This window comes from Homalodisca vitripennis, chromosome 4, assembly GCF_021130785.1.
Source record: "Homalodisca vitripennis isolate AUS2020 chromosome 4, UT_GWSS_2.1, whole genome shotgun sequence".
NCBI classification, from domain to species: domain Eukaryota; kingdom Metazoa; phylum Arthropoda; class Insecta; order Hemiptera; family Cicadellidae; genus Homalodisca; species Homalodisca vitripennis.
This window is the reverse complement of record NC_060210.1, coordinates 137,214,569-137,229,859: the sequence shown is the minus strand read 5'-3', so window position 1 is coordinate 137,229,859 and position 15,291 is coordinate 137,214,569. Positions and strand designations below refer to the sequence as shown.

Here is a 15,291-nt window from a genome sequence, read left to right as displayed (position 1 = left end):
AGAGGACAACTAGTGTTATAAATTGAATTAAATTCGCGATAAACTTTGTAACATGTTAACGCTTCAATTTTGAACTTGAAATGAACATTTAGTTTTGATTACCATAGAAATAATGAAAAATGTTTCTGATTGTTAGATTTTAAAATTAAATTATTTTTAAAGCGAGCTTTCTTTTAACAGAGTTGTGTGGTGGTAATGCAGTGATAGTAGAGGCTTTGTGGTAAAGGTGTTGAACGAAAACACCACTGCGGATGTGTTAACTCTGGACTTTTACCGCCATAGGAGTATCCAGGGGAGTGGGGATCGTAACCATCTCATTCTTTCAAATATTCAAGGTAAATTTTAACATTTTAAACAGATGTTACGCTTGTAGTCAAACCTTACACTTAGTTCAGTTTGGTCTTTTTGTTTTCATTTACTCTTATCTATATCAGATAAATTACAGTACAACATAAAACTTGCGCCTTTGTTTTCTTTCGGAATGAGCAGTTCAAACACAAACAGTAGGGGCTGAGAAATACAATAAAAACAGCCTCTTTCACAACACACTTCCCGCGCTTCGAGCGAAAGAGACTACTAGTAATGGCATTGAACACTTACCGATCGATTATCACTTCGAACGGCTAGCTTATAATTATCTTAACATCATTCTTATCTATATTAGTTTTGTAAGCGACCCAATGTTATAATGTTATCTTTGCGACGAGCATGATAAAACCTAGCAGTCTCTAAGGCGTAAAGACGAAGCTGATAGGAGGTTCAGAGCGAAGACTTCTGGATGTAAATTTACATTTTGTTGTAATAATTCCGCCGTGTATTAACTTGCCTAATATAATATAATTATGGCTTCAAGTTCGTCTTTGCGGTAATCTATTGAATAGTGTTTTATACAGCTTATTTTTATGATAGAGTAGGTTTCTTACTGCACAAAAAGTGGTTATTTAAATTAATAATTTTCTATCACTCCGTACAATAGCAGCACTGAACATAAACCTCTTAGGCCGGCCGGAATAAGTTTAAGGGAATATAACGCATATTTTCTTATTCGAACAGTCCTTTTATATAAAAATTTTAATGGCACAGACAAAGTTAAAACCTTGTTACTCCAGTTATTTAGGTGGCTATTTTCAGTGCACGTACGCACAAATGGGCAAAATGATACTGTTTCAATCTATTCGTGTTTGATATTAGAGAAGCGGATCACAAACTGTCGGCACATCTAAGGCAGGTGGCCGCCAACAAGTGTCCGTTTTAATAATATTACAATGAATCTTTAAATCTTTTATAGTGACTATACAAATGTTCTGCATGGAAAATGTAATTTTTTCCGATTCATGTAGTTTAATAACTTAACGTTTAACTAACCTCCCTCTATCTTCACTGTCTTAAAGATGGTAAGATATTCATTTATATAAATATCTTATCGCTCCATAAAACATCCAAAAGCTATAAAATACTTGAACTTCACATTTAAACGGGCAAAACGATTGGGCTTTGCCACTTCATTTGGTATTTATAGTAAACTTACTTATAAATGTTACTTCCATGGTTCTTACAATATCACAAATATCACAATTACATTTTGAAATAAAAACACATTGCACTCAACAATCAGTTGGCTTCATCCATAACTCAGCTAACTTAAAATCTCTCTCATGGAGTTTCCAGGCTATAAAAAACTACGTGGAAACTCCTGATTTGTGACTCGTCATAAAATACATATCCTATTAAAAAAGTTAAACTTTAGGCTATAAAAATCTCTGTCTAGAAAGTCCTACTCTGTTGAAGGTCCCACTGTGTGTTATTTTCTGATCTCTGGAAGCCTCACTTTGCTGAAGTATTTTAAAAATGAAGGTTGCTGGTCCGAATTTCAGGCAATGTTCGATGCATTTTCTTATAAATTTTAAATTGACAGCGGCTTTCGGCTAAGGAAATCACGAATCTGTATTTAGTTACTCAAGATGTAACAAAATTTAAGAGCTTAAAAATGTATCTTGAAGGTTCAGATTTCCGACATTCTTAGATTTTTTGGCTTCTACACATTGAACAATTATTAAATAATATTAATATACTCGGTTTGATAAATTAAAATACTGTTTTAAACTACTTAAATTTGCTTTAATCAAGAGTGAATCTTGTAAATAATTTTACCTTTGGAAACAAATTAATTTTAAGTCTCCTTTGTAAACATATTATATAATTAGCTTAGCTAAATTGGATGCTGTTTTCTAACTTTAACTGTAAATCCTTCCGTGTTGATAACGGTTCTTCTACAAAATGTTAATAGCCTTATGAAACAAAATAATTACTGTATATTCATTGTGTTTAATGTCTCCTAAAAAACTTAAAGACGTTGTTATACTACAAAAAAAATTTAATATTAAATTTAAATACTCCTAAAGTCACTATTTACTCATAAAGGCGCATTTGGCTTTGCACTTGTTATTTTTAAATAAAAAACGAAAAATTTTATATTTTGCAATACAAAGATTCTTGTCAAACTGTAATACTGTTAGTTTTTTTAAATTATTTTAGTTCTTGTGTTTTTAATAGCGGCTATTGCGGCTTGGTTTTCGGAAAATTTTGCCTATTTTTCTTTAAGTATACATGATTGACATACAAAGGGTAACAAGCAACGAGTATTGAGCGTTAACTATATAATATCGCAATGAGTAATAGAGTGTAATAGCGAGTTTAAAACTAAATTTATTTTCTCTTGGAACAAAATCAATGGGATAAATATGCACACGATTATTATAGGAAGAGAACTAACACACATTACGCTACGAAAAACCGGTATATACGGGAAAATAAATGTCCTATGCAGCGTCTTTGTGGATGATCAGAAGATAGAGGGAATACAAAAAAGTTCTTCTCCTTCAATAGTCTATCCCAGAATGCTTTCATCTCAAACTCTTTTCTTTACATTATTTAAAAATAATTTAATGCAAATGGCCTGTAAAGTTCTAAGTAGTTTTTAGGTGTTTAGTTGGTACTTTAATATTATTATGAATAAGGTTAAAACATAGAAGCGTGTGTATTTTTATTCATACAGGAATTAGTTATATACTAATTAGTAGTTTAAATATTAATCATATCTTGGGCGTGTGTCAAATTAAAGAAACTGTTTAACCAAGAACAACGGAGTAAACAAAACTAATCAGGGAATAGGTTAGAAAGTTAAAAGTTAAAACAGGGGATTTATACATTCCATCGTTTTTTTATGTTTGCCCATCGATGTTCTCAGAATTGTTGGATAGATTACGATTAATCTTTTTTTTTAAAGATTAAAATGCGGTGGAGGAAGTAATTTTATTTCGTAATACTTGAAAAAGTACCACTCATACGACTGGCATGTGGATTCTTCTTGGAGAAATCAGACAGAATAGAAAACAAGACTAATCTTTTGGAATTTTTGTGTGTATTGTGTTAAAACTAATGTACCTCGTATTTTTAGAGAATATCTGAGGTAAGTCAGGATCGGAACAGTTTAACGGTTCACTTCCATGTAATCCTGTTAGAATCTCAATGTGCCACGGATAAGTATGCCAAATGTAATATTGTAACTTTGCCGTGCTTTTACCTTACCATTTCCCTCGATTTTCTTTTCTTTAGGTTTGAATTAATACATTTTCATTTGATATATTTTGTTTAAAAATGTAGCTGTTAATGATTCAAACCATATACTAAGGTCGTATATCAGTGCTCTTCCTGACCTCACATGTGTCTTTACATTTTGGCAAGCTAGAAAGAAATATTTATTTACTTTTTTCCTAAATGCTTAATTTACGAACTAGTTTTCCAACTATCTAATCATGCCAAGTAAACGTTTACCGAACAGCGTGAAAGTGGAAAGAGTTGGTAAAGAATCTCTAGACTCCAGTTATAATCTCTAGACTGGCTTATATTTTTTCGATTTTTAATCTTTAATTCTATATAGCCTTTCGAATCGATAATACGAATACATTCACGTTTTTTCGGCCAAAGAGGGAAAAATATTCACAACTGTCTTTACGTTTCTGCTTTCCGTAACATCATACCATTATCAAGCAAAGCAAAAATTTAAATTTCAAAGAATACATTGCAACAACCCTCTTATTTACACAAGTATGCAATACCATTGCTCCTGTTTACTTGTCATGACAATTTTCAAGTTATTTAGAGAACCAAACATAATGTAATATTATAGTTTTAAAAATTATTTCTGTATTGAATTTTATTTGCTGCTGTATTGAGTTTAGACAAAGGAAGTGCGTTAACTCTGATGACTGTTAATGCCTCATAAAATGCTAAATTTCATTTAAATATCGTTCTTTGAAAAAAAAAATGTATTAAATTCTTTGTATGTGAACGAGTACCAAGACAAGTATAAAGTGAAACAAGGAGCCAGGCTGAGCCGCTCATTGAATAGCAATAATATAAAGAACGGTAACGCTCTCTCCTGCCTTTTCCAGTAAAACTTGCTTCTGACTTGGAATAAGAATTTCACCTGCTAGTTCATTTGTTTTGCTGAAGCCTGCTAAAGTCACCTGCTAAAGCCTTCTTTTCTTTTGCTATATTCAATCTATTCGTGCATTTTAATCTATAAAAGTATAATAAATATACATTGAATAAAAAATGATTAAAGAGTACATTATAATGAAGGGTTTAAAAAAGATTTCTTGAAATAAAACCAAAGGCTTCATTCACAGACGCAGTTCAAGTAAAAGATAAGATGGCTCAAATTTCGTTCTTAAATTACCGTAGTTTACTTGGAATTAAAACCACCATTAGTTCAGCCCATCGACAAATGTGGAAATGATAGGTTTTAACATAACATAATTCTTTCATATAAGATCTATTTTTTGGTACATAAGTATACATTATTTTCTTTTTTTAATTAAATGGAGGTCTGAAACTCAAACTATAAAATCTCATCCTATATTGTTGTTTGAAACAAAATAAATATTGCATTTATTAGCTAAACCTTGATGAATATTCGTAGATCGTAACGCACATAACACTAGCAATATGATTTGTTATGTTTTTTCTTTCTATTTAGTGGTTTTTGCTTTTAAGATGCTTCTAACATGGATTAAAACCCTGTCAAACATTGACTAGACAAGTAAAATGAATATACAACCAACTAAATTTATCATTATTCAACAACTTAAATGTAATTAAGTTAACAGTAGCCGATACAAGCTCCATCTTCAACATGCATATTACTAACATAGAGAAATTTTATAAAACAATTTGTTGACCAAGTGATAGTTGATTTACCGGATTTTTATGAGTCATAAATGTGTGAGAACATTTAGTATGATTTAAAGATACAAGGTAGGAGTATGACAAATCTAGTTACGCGTTGTTAGTGGCTTCTTTATGGTTGCATTACAATTTTCAAATCTACAGTATAACTCATTGAACTATCGAAATGTTTTGTAGTTACATACACAGACAAACCATTATAAAGAAAAAATGCGACAGTTACGCTCAGCTACATTCTATGGCTGGACATGCACCTAGATGATGTCTTGTGCATTTTAATGTGTAGGCGAAATCTTTCTCGACATAACTTTCCACATGATACATTAAAGCTATGTTTAATAGCAATGCTCAAATAATTCCGTGCAGATATGTTCTAGTGAGCTAGGTTTGGTATTACAATGCATGATTGTGCGGAAATATCATCTTTTTGACAAATTATACAATCTTTTAATTTTTACCCTATGAAAAAAGACTCTACATGTTAAAAAGCATACGATCTATGTTGTTTGTTTAAAAATTTATGTATTCTCCCATATTCTTATTGCTCTCACGGTTACCTGTAAATCCAAGATAAATATATTTGTTGACACTAAGGCAAATCCCATGAAATGACATGCACCATTTTTGAATTCACTGTACGATTCATACACTACTTCAAGCCTCTAAGTCATTTCGCCTTCGTGAGGGCAAATATAAATTGCATTGCTAGCAGTCACCTAGATGTGAGTTTTCAATCTCCATGATCTTTTTATTAAGAGTAATTACAATGATTGATCGGGAAGATAAGAATACTATTTAAAAAAAGCTGTTGCCTTCGTAATAATGTAGATTATTTTAATAATAACTTAGAACATATTTTCGTGGTTTTAATAAATTTAACTGCATAAGGGATGTAACTGTATTCTCATTTCGTATTACGTAATTGGGCTTACCAATTTCATTGTTTAGTTTAAAGATATTTTATTATGATACTTTTTTGAAGGTAACGGGGTAAATTTAAGACGATTTAACAATGATTACTGTATAATGGTAAATAATACAAAACGAATTCTTAAAACTTTATTGAGCAATTAAAAAATCTGTGATCTCTAGGGGTACGTGTAAAATTCTTAAGAATACCATGATGAGTTATTAAGTTTAAACCGAGAAAAATAGCCGTTACTGGCCGTTCCATTACATTACCACTACATCCCCAAAGTAGAGATTACAAAACTTTAAACTGATTCAAAAGTTTCGAACCACAATAGATGACATTGTTATATTGACAAGTAATAAAAGTTTCATTATAAATTACATGCTGTTAAAGTTATCCGAAACTGTCTAACTTTGGAAGAACTTTTATATTTGAATTACTGTTATAAAATCACAATAGCTGTAAGAGATTACTGAAGAGTATTGACTCCTCTTAAAGTTCTCTGAAACTTTTTAAGAGTTTTTAAGTAATTATGGTTAATATATAAACTGTTTCTATTCGTAATGAATTCAATTTAATATTAATAATTATGAAATTATTTGTTGTTAAACTTAATCTGCAGATCTCAGAAAACATTTTATTATTATTCTAAGACCACGAGGCAAAGAAATGTTAAGAATCAGACCTTTTAAGTGAATAATTTGCACAATAAACACTAACAAAGTCATTAACAAGTTAAGATATGTAAAGTAATTTCAAAAATATTATAAGAGGACTTATTAACTACTTTTAGTTTGTACCTTTGTACAATTCAATGTTATAATGTAGTGTGCATAAATCAATCATATTTTTTAATGCAAACGGTACATTTAACTATGAAAAAATAAAGATTTAACTATAAATATTTCACTATGAGTTTAGGACCTTTTTTAGACTTCGAGAAAAGTATTTTTACGTGCGATCTTTTAACCACTAACCAAGAATATTTTATTACATTATTTCAGTCTATTCTAAGATCTTGTAGAGTGGGAAATTTATACTTCTAAACCATAATATGATTGTATTCCAAGTATGATGTGTAATATTGTCTAATCATTTACCTAAGTAACAGAGGATTCGCAATGGCGTGCCGTAATAGTTGAACATCTTCATAATATCGCAACGTCCGGAGTTACCGAAATCAAAACATTTTGTTGAAAGCCGAAAAGGTACTATCAATAGTTGTAAAGAGTTTGGGTTTTATTAGCTCTGTCTAACAAATTGGCAAGAGATTATAGAGCTTGTAAATGTATATACTGTAAATTAATAAACAAACAGTTAATAAAGAAATTCCTCAGCAGGAAAATCTAAAATAGTTTTAGAAATTAAATTACTAAGACTTTGAGTTTAATTGTTAAACCATACATTGACAATAGTGCAGAAGGTAAAGTATAACTATAACTTATAACTAAGATATAATATACAACCAATACTAAATATAACTGAATAATTATGTTTTAGATGTTTTTTCACGGAATAAGCACATTTTTATTTTTATTATAATCAATTAATTCAAAACTGTCCAAAACCTCTAGGGCCAAACCATGTTTCCCCACGATTTTTAGAGGCATTTACATTTTCATCAGTTAAATAACGTTATCTTGTTAATATCTAACTACTATTTAAAACGATAACTAAACATTTGTATAGGTTATTACATGTATCATTGAGAAATATGAAAAGATTTTGTATGAGTTATAATTTGTTTTTAATACACCACTTACTATTAAAAAAGAAACTTTGTTATATAAAACTTTTTAAACACGTAAGCGAATAAAACCTTGACTTAAAATAAAATAGAGCCAACCCGCAGCCCTCTCGGTTCTTATGAAGGAGTCTGGTCACGATTAAATTGTCCCGCAAACTCGTTACAAACATTCCTGTTTTCGTCACGAAAAATATTACTGCGTAAATGACTTGTGATGCAATTACTACCTCCATCCAATTCACTAAATTATACACGAATACTTCGTTCATTTAAACCATTTATAATGAATCGCTCTCAAATCAGACGTAACATTGACATTAATATTGAAATTTACGAATTAATTTTAATAACAGTTACGTTATATGGAATCATTGCTTCCACTGTAAACAACGCATTCTTTCATTTATATAAAAGCAACAATATGTAATCAGAATCGGTTATGATCCGTATTCAATTACAATGTAAGTTCAACTACGTTTTTTCCTACCATAAGGTTATATCAGACCACATAATTTGTCTACCAGATAAGAAAACAGTACGCCACACTACGTGGTTTATAACAGACATCGCTGAAATTGCAATCCAAATTTCAGTTATATGTGTCATTTAATTATGGAGGTGTCCTGTCGACAGGGATACAGACAGACAACTATACAAATCAATTTTTAACATTCTCACTACAGAAAGATCAGAAATTGTGGTACACTTCAAATCATGTTGTTAAACATGCACCATAATAGAACTAATTATTGTAAATAGGGAAAAAAAGTTTTATTTATATATATACAGTATATATAAAATATATATAATGAAGTTTAAAACTACCAGTTACAAAGAGTTTGTTTTCGACAATATGTATTTATGTTTATTCATATATAGATCATATATAGAATACGCTGAAGAGATTAAATTTTATTACCACAAGAATTTTAAACTATTTTTTTACTTAGTTACACATTATCAAATATATTAACGAGTAATATTCCATTTGTTTTGTCAAAGTTTTAAATTAGGCTTTTTATAAAAATAATTTTTGATTTAGAAAGATAACATACAAACCATCTGCGGTGGTTTCATTGTAGTAAGTACGATATAATCCTTGGACGCAAATATACAAAAGAGACGACAGCAAGATTAATAACACACAATAATATATATATTTTAATATATTTTTTTTTTATTTATTCTCTATTTGTATTGCCTCTTAAGGCTGCATGTTGTCCAGTATCCATCGGATGTACTTGTAAACTTCAGTAAAGAAAGCTGGTTTTCCCTCGGCGCAGACAGGTGACCCAGATGATGTAATGCCGATGAGAAAATACCTAGGCTGTCCATCCTTAATTAAAACCTTCATCGCAGGGCCACCTGAGTCTCCTGTGCAGGTATCTTGGCCCTTTACATTTCCAGCACATATAATAGGGTTTCTAAAGACGTTTTTTATAGAAATATGTCTCGTCATTTTATTATATAATGACGAGCAGTAATTGTCTGGTGCTATTTTAAGCTTAAGAGACTGAAGGATATCCGACAATCTCTTTTCTGAAAGAAATAAAACATGTTGGAATAAAATATATTTTAAATAAAACTTCCTTTTAAAATGCAGTTTTGCATTAGGTAAAACCATTTTAGTAAGATACATAAGTAAATTATTCCTAAAATGTTGATTCAAATCACACTACTAAAACGGTTTTTCGTAAACTTAACTTTCACTATACAAATAACTTAAATAGAGAGGTAATTTTAACTTTGGAATTTATTATTGTGCTGTAATGATACTTTAAGAAACACACACCCAAATTTTAATATATTTTCAAAACTTAAAAAATGTTTATTGATTTGGAATTGATGACTTAACTCATTAATTTTGTACAATAATATTAGTTAATTCCTCCACCCCTAAAATGTGCCTCATAATTTGAAATTCAAATTAGACAATATGAAGTTTTAAACCACCCTCAAGCTTTTATTACGAAAAGAATAAGTTAATTATTTCATGGACCATGTTTTAATCATTTTTCCATTTTATGGGTTCAAAGTTTATAGCTATTAAGATGCTTTGAGAAAGACAACAATACATCGTTTGACAAGAGACATATTAGAAAGAATACATCTAAAAACTACACATTTGTGAGAAATATAATGAAAAATGCTTTGTTTACATTTATTAATCCAATGTAACACATTTATTAACTTTAATTGCAAAATTGTGCAACATTTTAAACAGTTAGAGATAAAAAATAAAGAAAAGGTTAACTCGATTCGACAGAATGTAGTTTTTGTGCGTACTTTAATTTTAATGTTTGTAGTCTCAACTTGATTATACTTCATAGTATAATTAATTATTAACTTACAACTACATTTTTATAAAAGTGGATACTAAGTAACGACATTGGACTTTTTGCATCAAAAAAGCATTTTACAGTTCTCTATCCTCTACCAATTTAAAAAAAAAGAAGCTGTGTCTTCAAAACAGAAAAGAAACCTTTTTGGACTAAAATGGTGAAGCTATCACTTATTTTCTTAAATGCTTTAGGAAAGAGAATAGGAAAGAGGGTTCACTCTACCACTTTATTTTTTTTGTGAATATATGATACACGTATAATAAATAATATATGCAAGTGATCTTAAAAGATTGTTTCAGGAGTCACATAGCTCAACTTTGGTTAATCAAACAATCAAATGAGTTATACATATGTAATAATTTTAAAGTTCCACAAAAACTATAGTAGTAACTATGGTAGTGCGGTATTCTGATATCATATCTTAGTGTAAATTATAACGTGTTAGTAATTATTTACAACATAAATAAATAAAATTATAATGCAATCTCTTAAAATAGTTGTATTAGTCAACAATTTATTTTGTTATTATACATAATGATAATTCTACTCATATTCTAAGGCCTTTATAAAATATGGATTTTCAAAATTACCTGCATTTGTTCCACCCCATCCTGCGACCTCCATATATTCGTTTGTAAAGTTTGAAGCCTTCTCATCAGTATTTAAACATATTGGTTTCACATAATCTGCAAATTGAATATGTTAAGATAATATTAGTTTATATTTACATTAGTTTACAAATAAGTCTAAACTATAGACCGTATAAAGGAATTTGGATACTGTTTTGAGGTTATTGTCCTTTAATTTACAAAGGAGTTAGAAATCAGAACTTTAAATATACTGTAAATATACAAGTCTGGTATTAATGAAAGGACAACTGCTTATAGAACTGGTGACGAAATAAATAATAGAGCTGCATTATTCCCAATGTATAATTGTTTTACGTTGAATCTTGTTTCTCTAGCATCATACATATTTTGTCCAAACATTGCTATTTGAACAAATAACTATTTGTTGCACTTAGTGAGGCCTCAATATTGCACAACATAAGGTAGGTATGAAAGTAAAATGTCTCACAATTATCGATAAGGCATATTCTTTACTTAACTAAACAGTGGCATACAAACTTTCAACCAATCCATACTCACTTTTGTGCTTGAAATTAGAAATCATATCTAATATATATTTTTTACTGCTTTAAGTAACATACTAATAACAATTCATTATTTCTAGTTAGTAATTAAAGTTTTGCAATAGTGTTTTTGACTTATTTTGTTCAGATATAAAAATGTCTATGTGGTGAACAAAATATATATGTTTTAATTAAATACAGAATAGCAATTAAGTCACAGAAGTGCGTAATATTATTTTTTCAATAAAAATAGAGTTAGGAAACCTTAAATCTTGTAAATTTATAAACAAAAACATCTCCAAATTGACCCAAAAACCACCTGGGCACAAGGAGTTTCAACATAGCCACAAGTGTTATGGTGAGTTTCTTAGCCTTAACATCACTAGGTAAAACCAGATGTTTACTTTTACCATTAAATTCAATAGGATGTTTTAGTCGAACTAAAGCAATGTCATTAAGCTGCTCTATATAATTGTAATCAGGATGTATAATGACTCGCTCTATGTTCCTATACTGTATACTCGGAGCACACACGTTCAGCTCACAGTCTGGGTCTCGACTATTAGTATGTTCTCCCAAGACAACACCAAACCTGGAACAACAGCAATTCGTAATATTATCCTATTCTTTTCTACAGTATGAGTTATCCTTTTTACAGTATGTGACACATAACATGTTTTATAAATTCAAATTAACTCTCAGTACAAATTATTACAAACTAATACTCACGGTACATCACATTTTATATGTTGCCCACAACCAACCCTGTTTTAATACCATAGTAATTCGGTAATTAAATAATGATTGGTACACTGGATTAGCTGTCATGTTTACTGCATGCATAATACATATTATTATACTTTGTGTTTTGCATATAAGGGGTTGCGTCCTCTGTGAAATTATGACTCAATTATAGGAAACTAATCTGTTTTATAAATGAGGCAATTCAACGACATTGTTTAATTCATAACACCATGTTATATGAAAACTATGGCCTTTTAAAGGTTGTATGCATAACCTAGAGTTCCTTATGCATAATCCCACGCAGACTTGTAAATGAAAGAATTTATGTTCATAAAACACCATCAATTAAACAGCGAAGAACATACTCATTAGGACGCCGAGAGATGCATTGTCAACTCAAACGTACCCATATTTTAATCCCGTCATCAAAGTCGAATACCCAAAAAACCTCGTGTCTCACTGTACCAGTCCTACAACCGTAAACTCTTTCTTGAGAAGTTACATTATTTATTTTACCTATATTTTGACAACACTATTTAAGTTTTGAAATAATTTTGCATATATTTTCTCTTATAAATATTTAGCAAATAAATTTTAAATTGCATGTATAGCAAATTATACACTTGCAGTGCCTGAGGAGCCAATATGAAACACTACATAACATCATAAATATTTGATGCTAAAGATAAAATAACCTAAATATTTTGCTTAAATTTGTTAATTTTTGGTTAAAGTTTGCGATTTAATTTCTATGTTTACTGATGTATAATATTTGGTTTGAATTTCTTTACTTCTTATGGTAAGTTTCACTACATTGTGTTTGCTATACTCACCTCGTCAATTATGTTCAAGTTTACAGTGTTGATACATCACTGTAAACTTCTAAGTAATAATAAAATAAATTTATATTACGTGTATCTGAGCTATTTTTAGAGGATTTGCCTTGTAATGTAATACTCATGTAGGATATTGCTAACTTACCTATCAGAATTAGGATTAGTGAAGCAATGGGCAGCTGACAAAACATAAAGACTATTCAGAATCGATCCTCCACATTGTAAGTCAAGAAACCAGAGATCAAGGCTTGAGTTGTCATTTCCAATCAAACCTAAGGAATATTTTATTGTATCATATTTATAAGTAAATACAATAAAAGTAGATGGTGTAAGTAGATCAGCGGAAATATGCTATAAATATAAATTGCTGACAGTACAAGGCATATTCGGTGGAAAACTGAAATTTAATAACCAAAAGCTATTCAGGCTTGGGAAGAAAATAAATCGTTATTCCTGCGTCATAAACTGCATTTAAAACATACTTACTATTAAATATTTTTTCATATTATCTTAACGTATATTATTTAATGTGTACACATAAATCTATCTTAATCGGCTTTAGCTGTTAATCATTGAATATACAAGATACATTTTCAATTATATCCTAAGAAATAGGTAAGTTCGATTAGCATTTGAATGGTTTTCATTCGGTCCTTTTTCTAACTTATTGGTTAGTCATAATAGCAATCTTTTTTTTAAATTGAAAAATTTTTATATATTACGTCCTGTTATAATACCACCGGAAGGCAATCTCTTGCCATGTAAAAAAACTCAAAACCTAATAATTTTTTTCTAACACTTTAAATTATATTTCTCAAGCTATTATAAATAAATGCATTGCATTTGCTGTTTGATCAAATCCATAAAAACTGCTTCCTCAAATCATAAAAATGTTACATTACGATTTCGTTATAAATTATTTGTAAAATACTAATTAATATGTTCTTAATACAAACCAAACACTCACCCAATCTGATTTGTGCAATCCAAGGGTATTGCCCAATTTGGGCATTTTTACCGCCAACGATACGATTATGGAAAACTAGTCCACATGTCTTGTCATTTATCAGGCGATAGTTCGTATGTGATCGTAAATCTATAAAATCACAAACCATATAACAATAATTCGTAATAATGAGCGTATCCAATAAAAAATATTATTATTACTATGAGTATTTGTATTTATATGACCTGCATTAAAAAAGACACATGTATTATAAAATTATACAACACCATATAAAAACGTCTTGAGGTTGCTTTATAAGTATGGTTTTCAACAGGAACTGTTTTAAGCGCCGAATCTCATGGGTTATTTTAGAGAGTAAGTTATTAACATTTTAATCGTAAATAAAAAATTTTATTTAATATTTACTGGAAAAAATATTTTAATTTTAGACGCTGTATACATTTACAAGGCACATTTCTCGTATTAAAACCTACATTTTAGCACATATTTATCGTAACCACATCCACACTTATGAATAATTACTTATATAAAAATACTGCAGTTTTTTATATTGTTTTAAACATACCTTCATTAAAATCTTGACTGGGACCTGTAAATACTAAGCAAAGACTAAATACAAATTTGAAGAAAATTACTACTAGCGAATGCTTACCATGCATTGTGATAAGTGGTGACATAAATATAATTAAATCTATTAAATGAGCTGAGTAAGATTACCGTTAATTTCATTTCTAGTTAAATTCAAATAATTGGCATACAATTTAAATTTACCTTTAAGTAGTAACCGTTTATTTATTCTGCGCGCTATTTACTATTTATGAATGTTTCAACAATTTATTACTTACACTCAACTTAAGCCCATTGTTTGTATATTTTAATTCATTGCTTTATGTGTTATATTGTACTTCCAACTCTTTCAAACCATTCGAAGGAAGGTTAACTTCAACGTGTTTTAATATCGTTTTCGTATACAATCTCTACAATGTAACTCAAATAATGAGTAAAAATATATGTTTCTTTATAGATTTATTAAAAAATATAATTGCATTTAATTAGTCTAATTGATAAATTAATTGAGGTTTACATGAGTATATAGTTTTTAAAATTTATTATACGTTCACTTAAATGATAAAATATTTTAATATTACACCTATTTTATTTAAAAATAAGTAATTTTTATTTTGACTTATAATTTTATTTATTTATTTAATTTATTGTAGATAAATTTTCAGTTTAAGAAAGGGCCATGTGGCCCTAACTTTGTCTGCTTAATATATGAATGTCTCTTTATTCGTGTTCGATTACTTTATTCTGTATCATTTTATAGGCTTTTTGAGAATTTTGAGAGACAATCCTTCGG

The 15,291-nt window shown here is 29.4% G+C and overlaps 1 protein-coding gene across 2 annotated transcripts; it reads right to left on the bottom strand.

The window, feature by feature from the left end:
- Positions 1 to 9,101: 9,101 nt before the first annotated feature.
- LOC124361496 (spaetzle-processing enzyme-like) lies at positions 9,102 to 14,592 on the bottom strand. Of its 2 annotated transcripts, none has more exons than XM_046815552.1 (6): positions 14,497 to 14,592; positions 13,932 to 14,060; positions 13,110 to 13,236; positions 11,795 to 11,976; positions 10,843 to 10,938; positions 9,102 to 9,449 (listed from the first exon to the last, which is right to left on the bottom strand). In XM_046815552.1, the coding sequence occupies exons 1-6, from the start codon at positions 14,588 to 14,590 to the stop codon at positions 9,115 to 9,117; spliced, it is 963 nt and encodes a 320-aa protein (XP_046671508.1). In that variant the 5' UTR covers positions 14,591 to 14,592; the 3' UTR covers positions 9,102 to 9,114. The 2 variants fall into 2 exon arrangements, with proteins under 2 accessions (XP_046671508.1, XP_046671509.1); XM_046815553.1 differs by having other exon boundaries at positions 9,102 to 9,303.
- Between the last annotated feature and the right edge of the window lie 699 nt (positions 14,593 to 15,291).

Coding starts and splice junctions, on each gene's coding strand:
- LOC124361496 (XM_046815552.1), bottom strand. CDS start 14,590: ATGCATGGTAAGCATTCGCTAGTAGTAATTTTCTTCAAATTTGTATTT. Junction 10,939..11,794: donor ACATCCTATTGAATTTAATG/GTAAAAGTAAAC, acceptor TTCAATTTGCAG/ATTATGTGAAACCAATATGT. Junction 9,450..10,842: donor ATGGGGTGGAACAAATGCAG/GTAATTTTGAAA, acceptor TATTTCTTTCAG/AAAAGAGATTGTCGGATATC.